This window comes from Parasteatoda tepidariorum, chromosome 4 (genome assembly GCF_043381705.1).
Source record: "Parasteatoda tepidariorum isolate YZ-2023 chromosome 4, CAS_Ptep_4.0, whole genome shotgun sequence".
NCBI classification, from domain to species: domain Eukaryota; kingdom Metazoa; phylum Arthropoda; class Arachnida; order Araneae; family Theridiidae; genus Parasteatoda; species Parasteatoda tepidariorum.
The window spans coordinates 4,463,630-4,484,324 of NC_092207.1; the positions used below are offsets into that span (position 1 = coordinate 4,463,630).

Sequence of the window (20,695 nt, forward strand, 5' to 3'; positions counted from 1 at the left end):
AAAAATCCCTCTTTTTACATCAGAGCATTAATGCATAGCCACCGAGAGTCAAGGCCTCTCAGTAGATTTGTGACGTCATCCTCTGAGGGGCTAGTGAAGCATAAGATAACGCGGTATTCAGATTTGTATTAAGAGAAAACTAAAGTAAATACTTCAAACTTTTGAGCCACGTAATATATTTTTGCTTTAGCTAANAGATGATTAATGACGTCAAGACAGAGCTATAATACGATTGGCTCCCAAGAGATAGAATTTCATTGGCCGAGATCGACATTGTGTTTACATCGCACACGGAGCCGCCGAGAGTCAAAACTTAATACAGGAGTTAGTGTCAAAAAACCTTAATTTTTGTTCAATTCTGTCTTTAATATCAAGAATCTTTCATCAGTAAGTAAATATTTTACAACTTTTATTTTATACGCCAAATTTGTATTTCATATACGTGTGTTGTAATTGAAAACTCAAATGTTAGTTACATACACGTGCTTGTTATCATATTGTCATAAAGTGTAATGTCGATTTTTTATCCGTAAACTATCGTTAAAGCTTTAATTATTTCAAGTATTTGATTGATCATGTTGTTTTATTTACATATTAATTTCATTTATTGTTACTCAAATTAATGATTTAAGATTAAAGTTGGTAGCACGTGGATGATAATTTATTCACAACACATGTTGTGTATATTTATAATAAATACTTATAAATTGTTATACTCGTTTTCGAATTTTTCATTATATACTTATCATAAAACGATATGCATCAATGTTTTTCTACTATTTCTGTGATTTTCTTGTTACTGTCAACAGTACTTTAACGATAGATTTGACAGGTGTAAAAACGAAACCGGAAGTTTTGTTTTCATCTTGTCACTTAGCACGTGGTTAGTGTTGGAAATTATTAAATTAGTGTTGCTTTGTTAATTTATTTTAAATTCACTTGCGATTATATTTTTATGAGCTCAAATTCAACTGTTTCGCACTGAATTTCTAATCACGTTATAATTACGATTTTAATGAACTTAGCCATCTAATAGCTTTCTCCTGCTCTGTGTATTTTGGCGGTGAATTTGGCTATGGTAGCGTTTTGACTTGGCATCATCGCGTTAATTTCGGCAAACCTACTCGTTGCTGCTTGCTATCCTGTCTCTGAGCTTTTTTCTATTAAACTTGACAACTAGTTTGGAGTATTTTTCTACTTTTTTGGCGCAATTTTCGAGTTAAAATATTTTAATTTGTAAAAAAAAATTGGCTTTGTATATAATAAGAAATGAAGCTCAGTCAAATTCCTTACTCTTTTTTTTAATTGTAAATATTATTCATTACTATTTGACTAAAATATTTATATTTCCTAGTAAGTATTCTTTTAAAATATAGAAATAAATTAAAATTTTACTTGTTATAATGCATAAGTAATTAACTTTTCCATTTTGCATTGCGAAACAAAAATTTTAAAAATTAAATGAAAACAAGGTTTTATCTAAATATAAATGTGCTTTATTTTAATTGTGTCAAACTATTTTGTACCTGATTGTGTTGTAAAATTTTGAATTGAATTATATTAGAATTTATCTATTTGTTTATTAAACCATTTTAATGTTTTTTACAAACTGCAATGAATGGTTTGAACTTATAAACACATTAAATAACTTACAATTTAGTTTATTCTCTTTTCCTGTCTACAATTTTGAAATATGGTAGTCATTTAGCTTATTTTTTATTTAATTTTTAAAAAAATTGTCATAAAAGATAAGCTACATTAGCCTGATATATTTTCATACAAATTCAAATCGTATTAGAAATCGTTCAGTAAACCAAATTTTTTCACTCCTTCATAAAGCTTATGCTCTTTAATAAGTTGAAAAGGTTTATAAATTTTCTTTTTCAATTATTGTGAAATTGAGAAAATGTTTGAAAAGAAAATAAAGAAAAATGTTCTGTGGAAAATTAATAAGAAAAATTCGCATTTTGTTCATTTAACAGAGTTTTATCTTAAATTATATGTAGAGTCTGGACTGAAGAAATTTGGAAAATTTACTATAAAAATATTGCATACATTGAAGAATGACAATTTTAAACAAAGGAAATTTGGTTTTTGTATACGCTAAAAGACAGTTTAGTTTTGTATACACTGCAAAGCAATTTTATAACAGGTGGTTACGTGGAGTACTAAACAAATATAAATTTTTGCACTGATTTGTAAATTTTGGCATGTTCACCGGATTTTATTCTTTTAGAACCGGATTTTGTCTTTGCGATATACAAAGTTTGCTAAGTATAAAATTTTTTAAGCATAACCTTTATTAAAAAATTATATTTTTGTGGTATTCTATAATAGTGGTTTTATAACTTTATTTCAGCATGAACAAAGTTTATTGATTGAATTAAAAATTCAATAATTATTTAAAATTTATTCGGTCATTCACTGATTGACAGTTGCTATGTGATTTTGTTAATTTTTTGCATATTAATCGTGCTATTTTTAGCTATTCAGTAAAGTAATCTTATAATAATTTTTTTTTGGATATTTTATTTGTGTAATACACCAACTTATTTAAATTATTATTTAAAAAAGTAGTTATTGCTGAATTTCAAATATTCAGAAAAAGTTCAGCTTGGTAATATATTAAAATTGACTCCCATCCCTATGGCAGAATTTTTTCTGGCTTTCTGCATCAAACTTCCCAAGCATTAATATCTGTCTTTAAGATCTCTTTCTTTAAATTATAATAATTGTTAATATAAAGTAACAGAAATGTTTTATTTACAAAATGAAGTATAGAATAAAAGAATTTTTATTGTAAAAGTAATATTTTTAATTCTAATATTATAGGCGCTTTCTCGCATTTTGTAGGCGGAAAAATGCACTAATTATTTCCTCTTTTGAATTTTGTAAATCATTACAAAAATTAAAATTCGTAAACAAATGTAACGATAATAAATTGTAATTTGTGCAAAAATTAAAAAATCGTAAATCCGTGCAGTAACTCCAAAATAAAGATCAGTAACGAAATCACGTGAATATGACTCTTTAAAAGAATATACTCATATAAGTGTGTGTAAAACATAATGTTCTTTTTTTAAAAAATGAAAGAACATTTTTAGAGCGAACTATCTTTTTTCATAGTTTCTGAATTTTTTATTTTATATTATTAATTTGAAATTCCAGCTGAAGCTATTCATCGCGGATTTTATTTAAATCCCAAATGAGCCTAGAAAAATCATTTCCTCTTTGATGTGCGAGATAAACATCATTGAAAAAAAATTCTGCAGAAAAAAAGATTTTGCGGAAAATTATGCAGAAATTAAAACCCAAAATTTTTCCTTCCCAAATGAAAAATCTTTCTGCGAAAGACTTCGTAACGTTCTGCTACAGTGTCGCCGCAATTATGCCACGGGGGCGCCTGTCTGTTTGTCACTAGGTGGTTCTTCATCCCTGTACCTGCTATGACATCCGCAATCATACTTTAAAAGCATGTGAACAATTTAAATTTTACCATCAAGATCAAAACTCTTAAGAAGTAGATTAAGTATATAATTTATGATGTGTTTTTTTTATAAGACATATTGATGGTTTCGATTATATTGAGAAATAATTAAGTTATCAACTTTTGAATTTATATTTTTTTGTACTTTTCTATTATTTTAATGCTACTTCACTTTCATGTTAAATATTTGTTTATAGATCAATCCATTATGCAAGAACTTGGTTGCTAGCTCAAAGTTTAGGCGTCAAAGCAATCAGAATCGGTGATTCAAGAAAGTTTTGAGATAAATATTTTATATTTACACCAGCTGCAGGTATATCAAATTTTAACTTACTACTTTATTCCTATTAAATTTTTTAGACTTTTTTTTTCATTCAATGCAATCAATTCCATTTTAATATCAATCATATAAAAATCAATATAAATTTTTTCTTCATATCAATGCGAATCTTTTACTGTCTGGTCCTGTTGGTAAATGTTAAATTAAAAATGCGTGATATGAATTAGGGATGTAACGGTCCTTTTGCCAAATATTCAGAAGTATTTTTTTATTTTTTTTCGGAAAAGTATTTGATAAAAGAAAAATTTTGGAATTTCATGAGTTTTGAGACATATCTGTTAAATAAGTTCTACAACTTGCTCACGTCTTGCAAATGTATGTTCTGAAAGGCAATTGAAAACGCAAAATCTAAATAATTGTAACTACTAAACCACGTGTTTTGTACTGCTGATTATTTTTTTTAAAATTATATTCAAACAAGTCAATTTACTCATTTTTTAACCATTTTTGAAAATTATGAATATTTTATTTTTGTTCTGTTTTTATTATAGTGCAGCTTTTTGACAGAACATTTCTAACTTTATTCTTTTCAAATTTTTTTTCTGTTTCTCTTTTGCTTTTTTTTATTAACTTTTCTTTTTATTTATTTTTTCTCATTTAAGATTGCTTTTTATTTTTTACCTTTGAGCATAATCTTATTTTTATGATAGCACTGCACTTTTAAAAGTTTTTCTGGCAGACTATATTTCTTTTAATGTTTTATGGATTCCTTTATTCTTGAATTTTTTTTTTTTAAATTTCTATTTCCATTCTTTCTATATTTTTATTTATTTATTTTTCCAGTTTTACAACTTCAGTTTTTCAATTTATCTAATGGATGACTATTATGGTTTTCTTTTCTTTTACCCCATACCAATAATATAACTTTTGATTAATTCTCACTAGTGACTAAACTTATTTATATATAAAAAAACATTTAAGAATAATTTGCTCTTAGGCAGTTGAATACTCGTCAGATTTTTTTTTGCGAAATATTTGGTGTTCAGCCAAATCGCTATTCCTTATATCCTTAGTGAAAATAGATGTTTTGATTGATTGATTTGTATTTACAAGTTTAGTGGTTAGGTTTTGTGTAGATTTTCGCATCTAAACTTCCATTCTTTCAAATGATATAATAGTTTGTATGGCTTAAAATTCGAAACTTTTAAGTAATAAATAATTTTTAAAAATTATATTTTTGCGTAATCGTTGATTGTGCATAATTTTATAATTTTGTGTAAAAAAAATTTCAAATTGCTTAAAAAGTTCTTAAGGTATGATGGACACAAAAGTAAAATTTACCTAAAGTAGTGCAAACATTTGACCTTTTTTCCTTATTTATCACAAGATGCCAAAAATTGGCGCCACTTATCTGTAGTATTTTCATCTGAATCATAATGTTTTCAAGGATATTTTCATCCCAATTTTCTGCTGTTATTAATACTATGAATTTGCCATCATTTGAAAATTTATCCATAAAAAGATTCATTTGAAATCTGCACGAATGTTATTTCTCATTGTCTGTCTTAGTTATTTGAATGCCAAATTTATTTCAACTTATTAATGATTTGAATATGTAATAAAATGATAGAATCTAAGGCAAAAGTTAGATTTTTAAAAAAGTTTGTGTTTTTAAAAAACCAATGCTGCGATTTATATTCACACGATTTTAGAATCCAATATAACGATTTAAGGAAAGAAAAAGTTTTTATTGAATTATTTACTATCAAGGTGTGATATTCTTCATTAGTAAGTAATTTATTTAAAAATGTTAATTCTAAAAATATGTTAAATGTGAAACATGTATGGCTCAGAAATTGGTATCGATTTTGTAGGCATACAATTTTCATGGTTTTTCACTTTGTGTCATGGTTACCCCTCATTGACTTATCCTGCTTTGTGCTCCAATCGCAGTTGGCAAGGTTTAGGACAGAATGGATTAATCCACGGTTGAAACCAAGGTTTAAACTGTCTTGTCCAAAACTTAAACTGTTGTATACCCTTTTATTCAAATTTTGTCACAATTTTAAAAAAAAATTTGGAAAAATAAAAGGTTAATTTTTGAACAAGAAACATCACAAGTTTTCATTTTATTAAAAAAGTTTATTTTTAATATTGCATTTATTTATCCTTATGCCAAAACATAATTTATCAGTATAAAAACATATTTATTCTTATTTAAGGGATAAGGTATTCACTTTTGTTGTTCAATGAATTATAGAGTACAAAAGTTATAAATCTTTTCTTATTATATCATATTATTTTCCTTTAAGAAGTTAAAACAAATTGAATAAAAATTATCAAATATTTATTAATATATGTAATTTGTATCTGTGCAATGGTTACACAAATAGAATTTTTGCCTTTTACCAATGCATTTGGTTTTGAACACTTTGAGACAGTTTTAGTCAGTTTCAGACAGTTAAACCCACACGTAATTGTCCAAAGCCAGTTTAGGACGTCCAAAACCCCAACCCTGGTTCCGATTTTTGTTTTTTACAAGTTGGCAGCTTTGTATTTATGGATTTAATAATAAATAAATATTTTGAACTGTTTTTCATCTGTAATTTAGTAATATGCTAATTTTTCATTTGCAGGATAACACGTAAACAATGTCATCAGCATCATCTAGTAGTGAAAATAGTGAATCCCCTAGTATGCGTCCTCGTAAAAGAAGATGCAATCACCCAAAAGCTACCACAGAATATTTGATACGCTGGGTGAGAGACCACATTGTAGAACCCTATCCAACTGAAGAGGAAAAGACCTCTTTAAGTCAAAAGGTCAATTTGACTCCAAAACAACTTGAAGATTGGTTTACCAACCTTCGTCGTCGTAAGCTGGAGAAAATAAGAAAAGATATGGGGATAGATCTATATTCAGTTGCTCATCAAATGCCTACAAAGAAACGCCATTCCGCAAGACAATTTGAGAATTACTCCAGACCGCACATCAAAAAACATTCTCCGATTAAAAGACAAAGCACCTCCAATGAGTACTTAGAGAATAACAGGACAGAATCATCACGTATCGATGAAGTCACATGTTCTAATCAACCCGGTGTATCTCTCATTAAGAGATCAAATTCCCTTTCAAGCCTTAATGAATCTTCAAATGATATGAATACAAGTTCCTTTGTGGAAAATGATAGTAACTTAAGGTTGCTGTGCTGGGTAGCTTTGAATAGTTCTTAATGCCATCTCTTAAATGGTGAGGTGTCTTTCAAAAGATTCATCTCAGGGTTGCCACTCCACAGGGAAAACCTGGAAAATATTTTAAAATCTGCCAAAAAACGGGAAATACAGGGAATTTTAAAATTTTCCTTACAAACTGAGGGGAAAGCAGGGAATTTTATTTCTTATTTTTGTCTTTTAAAAAGTGCAAATCTATAAATGGGATATTTAAGGATAATAGTCAGCTGTATTATATTATTTCATTTATTATAGCATTATTTGTTTTATGGTGAGCTGTTTCTTATTTCTCCCAAGTTTTTACAGCGACTAAAACTAGCATCTTTATCCTAAGATAGTTCACAAGAGCACAGTGAATGCTTAGTTGCCAACTCTACTGGATTTTGCCAGTTTCTCCTGGTCTACTGGTTTAATAAAAGTTTTCCTGGTTTTGTACATTTTAGAAAATTCCCTAAAATTGTGTAAGTTTCCTTTAAAAAAATCCCTTGCAGATTGTTGCTTGTCTGAATATTTAAATAAGTGGCACTGATACATGATAAAGCGAGCCTCCTTTATAAAATTCTGTTAACTATCTTTGATAAAATAAATACCTATTACTATTCAAAATAATGAGTAAACATAATACATAGCATTTCAAGAGCATTTAATGTGAAATTATAGCTGGAAAATATTGCAGTTTTTCTATTTTGATGACTTTAAAAATCCCTAAATGTAAAATATTTAGTATATTTAGCAACAATTATCTTGAAATTTATATTATTTCGTAAAATCTACTAGATTTTTCCCTATCTGTGTTGGCAACTATGTGTATTGTGTATAATATGTGCAGGAATTTTTTTTTTACAGATATGAGTGGCAACCCTGCATCTTTTTATATTGGAAGTCGTATTCATATCATTACATGTCCAAGGTAGGAAGTTCAAATACGCCTGAAGTGTTCATTCTCAAAAGATTCATCTTTTTAAGCTGTACAAACTCATTACTCATTAGTATTCCATTTGTTTTTAAATATTTCTTGAGCATTTAAAGGATTTTGTGTAAAAGAATAGATTTTAAGGACAGTGTTGGCCAGGGCCTGTTACATGAGATTTCTCTTGACATCTCTTCTTGATGCAATTGCCCTGCAGTTTATATTATGTAGAATAAAAGATCAGTACAAAACGCAGAATAAGAACATCCAAGTATTTTATAAAGCCAATTAAAAATAATTAACCTTAAAAACTGTTTAATTTTTCGAAAATGGAAAATTAGGGCTTTTAAGAATACTGAATTTTCAGTATCACTATAGTTCATAGAAGCAATTTTTCAGTTTTCAACTGAATAGATGGTGCATATCGTCAACAGCGAAGTATAAAAACTAGTTTTTCTAACTATTTTTTCAATGTTTTTCCTAAATTTATTTAGGACACATTTTTTATGTTTTAAAAACTTAATTTATTTAATATATATTTTAATTATGTTAAAAACAAACAGAAAAAAATTCTAATGCTTACTCAATTTAATGTAATCATTAAAAATGGTATATGAATTAGTTTCATAGATGTTATTAACCCTTAACAATCTGGAATTATTTCCAGTTTTCTTTTTACGATTATAATATTTATTATTTTAAAACACTATAATTAAGTCTATTTTAAATAAGTTATTGATTTTTGCTATCATTAATGTGGCATAGGAAGCAGTAAATAAATATATAAAGTTAATTTATAAAATATATTTTAGAGTTCAATAAAATTTTCAAGATACATAAATAATTTCATTTCATGGAAACTGATAATTTTTCATAAATGAAGCAGTTTGATTTAAGTATAATGTAATTCACTGTAATTAGCCTAGATATTTTTTTTTTTTTTTAAAAATTTCGTATACGTAATGAAATTTTATTTATAAAATCTATAATAATAATTTAAATGAAAAAATATTCGTAAGAATTTAGGAGTCCCTCTATCAAGAACAGATGCTTCTCTTTTCCATAATTAAAGGCATGTCAGTGTGTTTTTTAAACAAGTTGAATGCATCAAGTTAAATTATCTTCCATTATTTGCAATTCTTGTTCAAAGGACAATAATTCAAATTTATTTTGATTTTGAACCAAAACTTATTGATAATAAATTTTGAAAGAAAAAAACCACTTTAGAAAAAGTAGGTTTCTTCATGTGGGCCCACCTGAAGATACCCGCCCAGGTTCGCTAAGTTGCCTGGGCCTACTTATGCGAACCCTGGATAAATACTGTTATATGAGTACTTGCATTATACTAGAAATTTTTTTTAGAGAAAAGTAAATAATTGTTTTTATGGGTGTATGTATATTGAGTGATAAACTGCTGTACTATTGAACCCTGAGTTAGATAGCCTTGATTCTGGTAACATGACAGAGACAATTTGTAGACTAGAAATATCTCTACTCTAGACAAAGTATTAACCTTTTTTTAATTTAATTTATAACACAATTGATTTTTTTTTATTGCAAAAAAGACTTTTATTACATATTTAATGAACAAATACTTGGCAAACTTTCATGCTATGACAATCGCTATCTGTCATTGTCTTTTAAGTGAAATATATATATATTTTATTATGCTGATTGAAAAAATGTAATCTCTTTTAACTTTTCATTTTATATGACTAATGTTTTTTCCTTTCTCTCTTTTTTTTAAATCTATGTTTATTTTAATGTATTAAATTGAGTGTTTGATGTACTTTCACCTGTTCTTTCATGCTATTCTATGAGAAAGTTGTATGTTTTTAGGAAAGGTCAAAAAAGTCCAAAAAAATTGAACTTTTTTGTGGTAGTGTTGGAAAATAAACAGCTACCATCATTAAAGAGTATGCAGTTTCTTTATAACCATGAATCAATGTGACCAAAGTTATGATTTAAAAGATTAAGATTCAGAAAATTGTAGATTTTGTTTGTCAGCTCACAATAGGATATAAAACTTGCCATTGCTTAGCAGAAGTATCTGTACAAAATTTCTGATTTTCAACTTAATAGTATCTACTTCACGTCAATGATTGAAAAAGTACTAAAGTATCAAAATATAGTTTCCTTCGACATACTAGTTTTATTTAAACATGTGCTGCCAATTTCATCTAGTTTTCGACTGTCATATTTTAGGTTTTCTGAATCAATTTTGTTTCAAAATAGTCTGAATTTCCGTATCAATATATTTACGTATTTGAAAATTGATTTGAATTTGTGATTGAAGTAAAAAAGAATTATTTTTATTTTCTTAAAGGAATTTAAAAATTTATAATCAAAATATTTATTTACTACTGTTTCCGAATTGTAGGTTATAAGTCAAAACCCATTGTATTGTGATATTTTTTTATTGTGTGTAGATGTAGTCAGTATTATGTTTTATGTAAATAAAATTTATGCCATAAACATGTTTTCATTTTTGTCAGCAATAACAACGCCAAAGAGAAACTAAATTTCCATTTGATAAACACAATACACTTCTGAAATATAGGAGTGCACAACCCGCAGATGCCTCTGAATAAAAAATAAAAAAAAATTCCAATTAAAAACAATTTTGAATTCCACATTTGAGTCATTACTTATTGAGGCATACAATTTGCACTTTGTAAATCTATGTTTTTCGATCCTTTTTTCAACATTTTGTTATAAAATCCCTCATGGTTTAAAAAAAAAAATAATATTTTTATTACAATGCCCGAATTTTGTATTTGAGTAATCACTTTTTTCTGGAGCTCTTGCTTACTGACAACGTCAGCTTATTATTTTCATTTTTTAATTTTCTTTGTTTACAGTTTGTTATTGATTACAATTTTCTTGTGGAATTTCTGCTACATTGCGCAGAAATAGTGTAAAAAAGTTGTATTTAATAACTTTTTTTTTACATGAATTTTGATCTCTTTTTACTACCCGATATTACCCTATTTTCCCCTATGTAGTATATAGTTTAAGACTCTTTACTATCCCTCTCTATTATAATTCAATATTTCAAATTTTATGATAATGATTACACAAATATACTAAGATTTAATATACAACACAAACGTGCAAATAACTGGATAGAAAAAGATGTACAAATAATCGCATTTATTACAGCCCCCTTTTTTGCCTACACCACAAGTTATGAATCTTGCGAACAACCTGTTTCTATATTGCTCATTTTTTTACCAGGTAGCTGAATAATACAGAATTTTTGCTGAGTACATAAGGTGAATAATCTATAGCCTATTGTGTACACATATTAAATGAATTATATATTCAAATCTCTAAAAAAAGAAGGCTTATATTAACCGTGTAATCAGTTGAAATCTATTCCACAAAGACTGTATTTTAATAATTATTAAATTAGCTAAGAAAATGTAAAGAGTCATGTTACTAAGGCCTATTGATGTATAGAAAAATCTGACCCTTTGTAAGGTCAATCTAACAACCGTATAAAAGTTCTATACTAATATCAATTTCCGTGTATATCTTAACTTAAACTGCTGACTACAGTTAAAAATTAAACTGTCAATGACTTCAAAGTTTAGCGTGCACGGGGTGGACAAAATAATGGAAACACTTCTAGACTCATATTTCTGAAGAAATTACTAACAGAATCATTTTAAAACTGCTGAGGACATCAACACGTGGTTTCTCACGCAGGGTACGTAGCGGTTTTAAAAAGTGCTACTAAAAAAACTTTTTTTATTTGCTGTGTCGACTGTTGTTTGTTCACAATTACAACAAATGCATGATTTCCACAAAGTTCTCTGCAATATTTTTCAGAAACTATGTATTTTATCATTTTTATGTAGCTCTTGAAAATTTTTTTGAATTTTATTGATTTTATGTTTATAAATTAAGAACTTTGAAAGACAGAGAAAAAAAATTTTTTATTAGTGCACAGATGCTAATTATGATTTTTTTTTTGTTTGAAAAGTTATTAATAATATTTTTAAAGTGCTTATTTTTTGTAGAAAAATATGGCTACGCACCCTGTCACAATTATCAATGAAGTTTTAAGCTTTTAGAGGTTTGAAGGACTGACACTAAGTTACGAACCGAAAATAGTACTATCGAACACTTTAGGCAAAAACATTTGTAACTTTTAACTATTATTTTGGTTATTCTATGCAATATTTGCACAACAGTTTTTTAGGCATAGGAAGCAACAATTTGCTAGACCTGAGGGTCCGGAGTTCGACCCCCATTAATGGTCAATGTTTTAAAAATTATATTTTATATATATATATTTTTTTAATATTGTAACGTAAATAAAATATTCCTTTTCCTTAAATTTTCTTTTCTTTTCTATAAGAACGATTAATTGCTCCCAATAGTTTACCCAGATGAGCTGTCTAAAGTTTGGATCCCTTAATGTTAATTTTATTTTTTGAGTATTTCGCCATATCTCGAAAACCTTTTTAGCGAATTGCAGAATTTTCACACAATCACAAAATTTCTTTATCCAAACGTAGCTCTATTCTTTTAAAAAAAATTTTATTATTAATTTATTTAAAGATAATCAAATAAACTTTAATTTGTAAGGATACAAATTTGTACATGATTTTAATGTATGTATTTTTAGATGAAAAAAAAAATTGAGTGCTATAGGTCGAATAGTTCGTGTGAAATCGAGTTTTGAAAATATGACTCTTTTTAAAATACTATACGATTATTCAAAAAGTTATTCCAATCAGAACCTTTTTTATGCATATTTCATCATGTTTTGCTTTTAATGTCAGTTTTTCTTAAATTATATTGGAGAGTTTATTAGCATTTTTATTCTTTTGTAGTCATTTTTTATTCGATTACATTTGGAGAGTTTATTTGCACTTGTACAACATGTTTATTCTTTTGATGTCAGTCTTGCTTAGATTATACTTGACGACAACTTCTGGTAATAATCTTCCTCCTTTTCCTTCCATTGTCTTCAGATTCTTACGGTCTTTGGAGAAAGTGTACGAACCATACAACATGATGGAATCGTAATCAAACTCGGTCAGCAACTGATTCTCTTCAGGTTTTAGTTTGAAAAATTGATCTTCGAGTCCTGCAGAATAATAGGATGTAATTTAGTCATTATTTTATTTTATAACCGATCCAATTTTTTGAGTTTAACTACCAATGTGCAACCTTGTAATTTCGTACCCAATCCAGAAGGCAAGGCAACTCCTGGATCAAGCATTGGGAGAAATTTTGCCTTCGTGGCCGACTTTTTTGATGGAGCTAACCCGCATTTGCGTTACATGGAGAGGAAGACCACGAGAACATCCCACGGTTCGCCTCGTGACAAAGGGACTCTAACCCATGATCCGTCTACCACTGAGGATATTCACTGTGGTCGGTGCAAGCTGGATGCGGAATTCGTATCTACCAGCCATCGCTGGGATCAGACCCCGGTTCACCTCATTGGAAGGCGAACGCTCTATCCCCTGAGCCATCGCGACTCAATCAGTCATTATGTCAGATTTAAACAATCGGAAACGTACTTAAGTCCACATTCTCATGTCACAAGTCTCAAGACATAGAAAGACGACTCGAGACATAGAGTTCAAACGAAAACTCCCTGTACCCCACCCAATTTTCACTTTAAAATATATTTCGATATTTTGCGAATCCTCTTTTTTTTTTCATTTTTTAATCTTTTCTCGCAATAAACACAAATCTTAGAAATACGGAACTACTATTCTGCTTTTTTGGAACGGTGGAAAAAAAAAGCACGATTTATTATTACTTTATAATCTAAGTACGAAACGTCGGGTTTTAAAAAAAGCTGAGCTCAAAATACATATTTGGCGAATATCAGGAGAGAGCCACAAAGTTAAGAATTCAGACGCGGTTTTTATGTCTAAAAAATAGCACTTCGTCTATATATTATTATAATGAGCCACCAAGAGCCGGGATGGCTCAGGGGATAGTGCGTTCGTTTTCCAATGAGGTGATCCTGTTTCGAATCCCAGCGATGTCTGGTCGATACGAATTCCGCATCTGTCTTGCACCGACCACTGCTGATGTAAAATATCCTCAGTGGTAGACGGATCTTGGGTTAGAGCCCCTTGCCGTCAGGCTAACCGTGGGGAGTTTTCGTGGTTTCCCTCTCCATGTAACGCAAATGCGGGTTAGTTCCATCAAAAAGTCCTCCACGAAGAAAAATTTCTTCCGATACTTGATCCAGGAGTTCCCATGTCTTCTGGATTGGGTTCAAAATTACAAGGCTACGGAGTTGAACATTAGTACACGTAATCCCAAAAAATTGGGTCGGCTGCTCAACGACAGTTATAAAATAAAAATATAATTATACAATGAGCCACCAAGTGGTCATTTCATAAAAGATTTCTACCACTATGATTTGAACTTATATACACACTAAAAGTTGAATGATGTGTTTTAGCTCAAATATGCAAATGAATTAATAACAAACAGTGACTTGACCTTCTTTAATATTTTTCCAGTATATGACTAGATAGTCATCTCTATCAGATCTGTTCTGTTCGTGGAAAAATCCTATAGCATGTCCTAGTTCATGAACAATGGTTGCCGTAAAGCCACATCCATGACCGAGAGAAAGAGGCTGAGCACCACCTGTTCTTCCAACGTGAGAATAACATCTGCAAAAGGAACCGTTAACTCAATAACATTTAACTTTCTTTCTACATAAAACGATTTTTTAAAAAATAAGTTTCCTTAACATAGCATAATCAACGCCTTTAATAATGTCCATTTCTATAATCCCTGGAAAATGAAGTCTAAAATTATACATAAATCAAAACTTTATGTTAAAACGACTACGTAAAGAAAATGCTATCTAACAATAACTATAGTTTGTCTAAAATAAGAACTCCTCTAGACGTTCGTCTGGACTCGTGGCGGTGACTATGGTAACGAGGTATGACTATTTCATGTAGGGGTGTGGGGTCACTGTTTTGGAGTGGTTTCGTCTCGGGACGGCGAGAGAAAGGGAATATCTTTCTTCGGTCTATTGTGTTAGTCCTAGAGTGAAGCTACCCTCCCTAAAATGCACCATTCTTGTTTCCATTCCATTCAGACTTTGTGACGGGAGGAGTTCTTAGCTTAGACAAACTATACTGTAACTTCCTTCAGTGAAATTTGTCTGCTTGCTGAAGGAAGTAGAGATAAGTTGAAAGGCAAAGAGTTTATTTTGAATCTTACCTTCCTCAATAGGGATTTTTTAAAATTTTTATCTTGGTTTTGCTTTATTATTTTTAACGTGGTAATGCATAAATTTTCATCAAAAATATCATTGTGTATCAGTGTTATCGCAAAGTAAGTAGAATAAAGAACTTACCCTTCTCCAGGGAATAGTCTTAGATAATCTTTCTCAGTTGTTCGTTTAATAAAACGAATGCAGGTATTTTTCTCATATTGTTCAATTGCACCTTCCAATCTCAGAAAAACTAAGGATAATTTAAAAAAAAAAAAAAAAGAAAGAAAAAATCAAGCTTAGAAGTAGTTGAAATTAATTCCGTGCTGCCTGTAGACTCCTTATTATACATTTTTAGAATTCTCGCAGAAAATTAAAATCACATCTGAGCTACAATTTAATCGTTCTAGAATCCTTACCGAAAATGAAAAACAAAAAATCATATTATAACTCCTTAAAAAATGAATTAAAATAAATAAATGAAAAATAAATCTCTATAAAAAATCACAATAGAGTTTTAGAATCCTCGCAGAAAATAAAAATGAATCAAAAATCACATTATAGACCAAAATTAATATTTTACCCATTTTTCGAAAATTTCATCTTCCTCAATTATCTTTTTAAAATCCTCGCCGAAAAATAAATTAACAAAAACCTCACATTAGAACTCCAAATTAAAACTTAATCGTTTGAGAGTCCTTGCCTTAAAAGAAATTTTAAAAAAATCGCATCTTAACTCCAAAATAAAATTTAACTCAGAAGAAAGTCTTTCTCGAAATCAAACGAGTATCTATAAAGAAACAGAGAAGAGATGAAATTCGATTATTAAAAACAGTTCTTCAAGCTATAAAACAGTTTTTAAAGTTTTTCATCTCATCTTCCTCAATAATGATTCAACAGTTTTTTATAGCATTTGTGTTTCATCATAACTGACTATTTACTAAATATGTATATTTTGCTGTTTAATTAAATTACTTACACACTGTTTCTCTCAGACTTGGATCTTCAACATATGGCACAACGCCATTTGGCCACAAATATTCAGGATGTACAGTAGCGCTTCTATCCTAAAGGAAAAGTAAACAAATCTAGATTCAAACAACATAGTCGTTTTATTTAGTTATCAAATTACATGAATATGCTTTCAAAACAATCTAAAAGCTTTTAAACTCGCCTCACAGAAATTTAATCAGTGCTATCTCTTACGATATATAACATAGAATTATTAAACAAAAAGATTATAGTAGTTTCGCAGCCTTACTGGAACCCTAAACTTGGCGACATATTTCCATAAATAAAGAGAACATTCGTTCTTGAGAAAAAAAACAACTATATGACGACACTTGAGTATTGGATTTGATTGGATCTCTAAGAATGGCGCGTCTTATGGTGACATGCCGTTATCAAATCAAGAACGTGACCATTTGTCAGTTTGATATTTCACATATCTGTTAAACGTATACACAATAATAAACAAAATTCTTTTCATTTAAAAAAAAAAAATAATGCATTTCATTTGTTACCTTTTATAAAAAATAATTTCTGAAACTACGGAGGTTCCGTAATAGTTGGAGGGTATTGCCAAGTGATTTTATAATTTAAATTCTTGTGGAAAAAAAACTTTATAAAACTAATGAAATAGTTAAGATAAGAAATTATTCATAAATTTTCCACCTCCTTCATATTTATTCTTTTCCTTCACCTTAAGATCGTCAGATCGAAATTAAAAAAAGTTCTTATTAAAAAGATTCTTACGAAGTCTGGAATTCCAAGGATATCACCACCCAACAAATCTGGATTTTCCAAAGGTAGGTTTCCAAGATGCGCTTCAAGAATAAAAGAAAAATCATTAGATTTCCGTTTCAGTAATAAAGTATTAGAAAGCAAGTTGTATATAATTTAAGAATTTATTGAGAGATAAGTTAAGCTACGTTTCTTGTAGAAAAAACCTACACCGCCTCTCAAAGATTTTTTTTAAAAAGTTAGTAGGGGAAAAATACGTCTTTATTATTACAATAGGAATAATTTTTCGTTTTTCTAAATTTGATAACAAATGAGATCTATGTATTTATCTTGCAATTGTTATACTCTCATGTTTATGCTTGTTTAAGAGAGCGTTTATAACGGAGTAGATAGAAGAGTGTTTTAACCTTACCCAATTATAAATGTTTACTGCTCTTCCCAGGTAGCAAAAAGATATGATCTAATATTAGAAANAATGTTATGTGCTACTTGGGTTGTTAACAATAAATCCTACATGAGCCGCGATGGCTCAGGGGATAGAGCGTTCGCCTGGGTTCGAATCCCAGTCGATACGAATTCCGGATCCGGTTTGCACCGACCACAGTGCTGACGTGAAATATCCTCAGTGGTAGACGGATCGTGGGTTTGATTACCGTCAGGCTAATCGCGGGAGGTTCTCATGGTCATCCTCTCCATGTAACGCAAATGCGGCTTAGCTCCATCAAAANCACCGACCACAGTGCTGACGTGAAATATCCTCAGTGGTAGACGGATCGTGGATTTGATTGCCGTCAGGCTAATCGCGGGAGGTTCTCATGGTCATCCTCTCCATGTAACGCAAATGCGTCTTAGCTCCATCAAAAAGTCCTCCACGAAGGCAAATTTCTCCCAATACTCGATCCAAGAGTTCCCTTTGTCTTCTGGATTGGGTTCAAAATTACAAGGCTACGTAGTTGAATATTAGTAGTCGTAAACCCATAAAATTGGGTGGTCGGCTGTACAACGACGGTTGTAAAGTAAAATAAAATAAATTCTACATTAAATGTGCAAAAGAATAATTATAATAACCTTGAATAACTTCATCTTCACGTTCTGCTTAGATTATCTTTGGAGAGTTTCATAGCCTTTGTAGAGAGCGCAAAAATAAATAAAAAAACGAACCACCATAAGTAACTTCTGATCTAATGATGGGATCTTCCTCTTCTAGCACTTCATCTTAATGGTTCGAGGGGTATGACCTCAAATATCTGAATTAATTAGGGAAAACGATATTTTAAGTTAAGGAATCAGACACAAAAACGTACTTTCTCTGAATAAGCAAACCTTTTTTTCGACGGATTTGGATTTCTGACTTCCAATTTATAGAGGCAGCCACAATCTGGGAAATAAGGTCCTAATAGTTTGGTCAGGAGAGCCGTCCAAAGTTTGGATCCCTTAATGTTATTTTTACTTTTTGCAATTTTCACCATATCTCGAAATCTTCTTTAGAAAATTGTAAAATTTCTGCACACAATTATAAAATTCGTTTATGTAAAGATAAATTTCTCTAAAAAAATAAATTTCAATAAATATTTATCATTTTATTTAAAACTAATCAAAAAAATTTTTAATTATCAGGGGTGCAATTTTTTTACGTAATTTTAAATCATCTAATTTCGCTTGGTAAGATACAAAATTTGAACGAAATTGGTTGAATTGTTCCTGAGAAATTGAATTTTAAATAATATAATTTTAGTGTTGGGGACACGGGCAGGTGTAGATAATAACGGGTATACTCAATTTTTATGTTTAAGAGTTCCATTGCCCGGTATTCACTACACTGATTTTCCCCCCTAATCTATTGGGTATCTATTAAAATATCTAATAAATGTTAAGATATTACAGAATAAATTAACATCAATTATATTAAAGGTTGGTTGCCTGTGTAAACCAAAATATGTCATGTTTCTAAGTGTTGATGAAATTGAGTACTAAATTTACTACTAAATTTGCATAAAAGATTGTAATACTTGTCCCTTAATGACAAAATAATAATAAATATTGTCACGTTAACGACAGGCAGTGAATGAGACAAAAACAATTTCAAAAAAATTGGCTTTTTACGTAACTATAAATGATTAAACAAACATTTTAACGCAACATTTTGAAAACTTACGGGATGGAAATCCAAAACTTCTACAGAATAAAGATAAGAAAATCGCCACTATTTTTGGAAAGAGCATTTTCATCAAACGGCTGGTATGGAAATCAATTGAAATGCAGTAGCATAATTATCACTACACTCTGATTTCATATTAAAAAATAACAGGTGCTATTTTTCTCAGAAAATCAAGAAGCATTAAAGACGATTACAAAAAATGTATATTGCGCAAAATAAAACGGAATAACTAAACAATTTCTTATTTAAGGACTGTGTTTTTAAATAATCAATTCTGCCCTTTAATACTAATTTTAATTTATATATATATATATATTCAAAGCAACTTTCTAACTCGCACATATTTGCATATGGTGATTGGCAACGCAATAGATGTTAAAAGAGTCTATTAAAAATTATTGTAAAATGAAAGATCAATACTATGATTTAGAGAGTTAACTTCAGAATGATTTTTTTTTCTTTCTAATATTCTATTGATACAAAAATAATGGATAAGAATCTTTTAAAAATGAGACAAGATATAGTATTTAAGAAACCTTACCATATACCTACTACAAGTGAACTTCAAGGTCGGAATAGCCAGGGCGCTGGACTCACGTTCGTGAGAACGGGAGTTCGAATCCAACCAAGACTCCCCTTGTAGTAAATGGTGTACGTTAAATCTGTCGGGTTACACAGTCCTCCATGTTCCCAAAACAAATTATACCTCTGGGGGTACTGAATCGGAGATTAGTTGTTCTCTGGTTCAGGTCAAAATTACTATCTGTGGATCTATGAATAGGTCCACCCTATAAACGGGTGTGGCAGAAGTCGAATTCTTGGCCACAGATGGCGCCACTGGAAAACAAGAACCCTCTGCCTTAAAGGCCGACGACAGCAACAACAAAAAGTGAACTACAGAGCAATGTGACAGAAGTAATTTCTTTCCTTGCAGCAACGATTATTGCTTTGTTTCATAAGAAGATTGATTGTGTGAAACAACTTACATTTTTTTCAAAAAAATTGAGCTGTTACAAGTTTAAGTTTTTCATCACAAGTTCAAGTTTTTTCATTTGAGTAAAGTTATATTGTTTGCATTATATCATCCATTGTGGCTACTGAAAACTTTTACTCATTATCTAAAGGTTAGAAGTCAAGCAGTGGTCAGGAAAGAAGGGGTCAAGCAGGCAACCAATCCAGGCTTTCGTTCAATAAGAGGTCATCCATTTCATGCAATTGAAAGACTTTAAAGTTATAATTATTCTTATTGTTTATCATTTTTTTTAATCAGATAGTATTATTTCCAAACAAAGTTTAATTTTTTTTAAGCAGATAGTATTATTTCCAAACAAAGTTTAATTTTTTTTAATCAGATAGTATTATTTCCAAACAAAGTTTAATTTTTTTTAAGCAGATAGTATTATTTTCAAACAAAGTTTAATTTTTTTTAAGCAGATAGTATTATTTCCAAACAAAGTTAAAAAAAATTTTCTGGGAGGGGCCACAAATAATGCTTAATAAAATTGAAATGTTGTTTACATTTAAAGAAAGAAAATATAAATATTTTTTCATTAACAATTAGATTTTTACCATTTCCACTTGTAAAAAAAGCAATTTAACCGGTTTTTAACAATTGACTCCGGTTTTTATTTTTGTATATATATATATATATATAACTTTTTTTTATTTCATTTC

The 20,695-nt window shown here is 29.5% G+C and overlaps 1 protein-coding gene and 1 non-coding gene across 2 annotated transcripts; one reads left to right on the plus strand and one right to left on the minus strand.

Annotated features, from left to right (window-relative positions):
- The first annotated feature begins 259 nt into the window (after nucleotides 1–259).
- LOC107444028 (uncharacterized) lies at nucleotides 260–8,087 on the plus strand. The gene is made up of 3 exons (XR_011636528.1): nucleotides 260–387; nucleotides 3,685–3,800; nucleotides 6,404–8,087. It is a non-coding gene; the product is annotated as an uncharacterized protein (transcript).
- Nucleotides 8,088–12,722: 4,635 nt separating this feature from the next.
- Nucleotides 12,723–19,175, minus strand: LOC107444019 (astacin-like metalloprotease toxin 5). Its single transcript, XM_016058069.3, has 6 exons — nucleotides 19,019–19,175; nucleotides 16,876–16,946; nucleotides 16,100–16,187; nucleotides 15,265–15,373; nucleotides 14,391–14,566; nucleotides 12,723–13,008 (listed from the first exon to the last, which is right to left on the minus strand). The coding sequence occupies exons 1-6, from the start codon at nucleotides 19,089–19,091 to the stop codon at nucleotides 12,782–12,784; spliced, it is 744 nt and encodes a 247-aa protein (XP_015913555.1). The 5' UTR covers nucleotides 19,092–19,175; the 3' UTR covers nucleotides 12,723–12,781.
- Nucleotides 19,176–20,695: the final 1,520 nt, after the last annotated feature.

Coding starts and splice junctions, on each gene's coding strand:
- LOC107444019 (XM_016058069.3), bottom strand. CDS start 19,091: ATGAAAATGCTCTTTCCAAAAATAGTGGCGATTTTCTTATCTTTATTC. Junction 16,188..16,875: donor TCCTTGGAATTCCAGACTTC/GTAAGAATCTTT, acceptor CTTTTCCTTTAG/GATAGAAGCGCTACTGTACA. Junction 15,374..16,099: donor AAGTCTGAGAGAAACAGTGT/GTAAGTAATTTA, acceptor AATTATCCTTAG/TTTTTCTGAGATTGGAAGGT.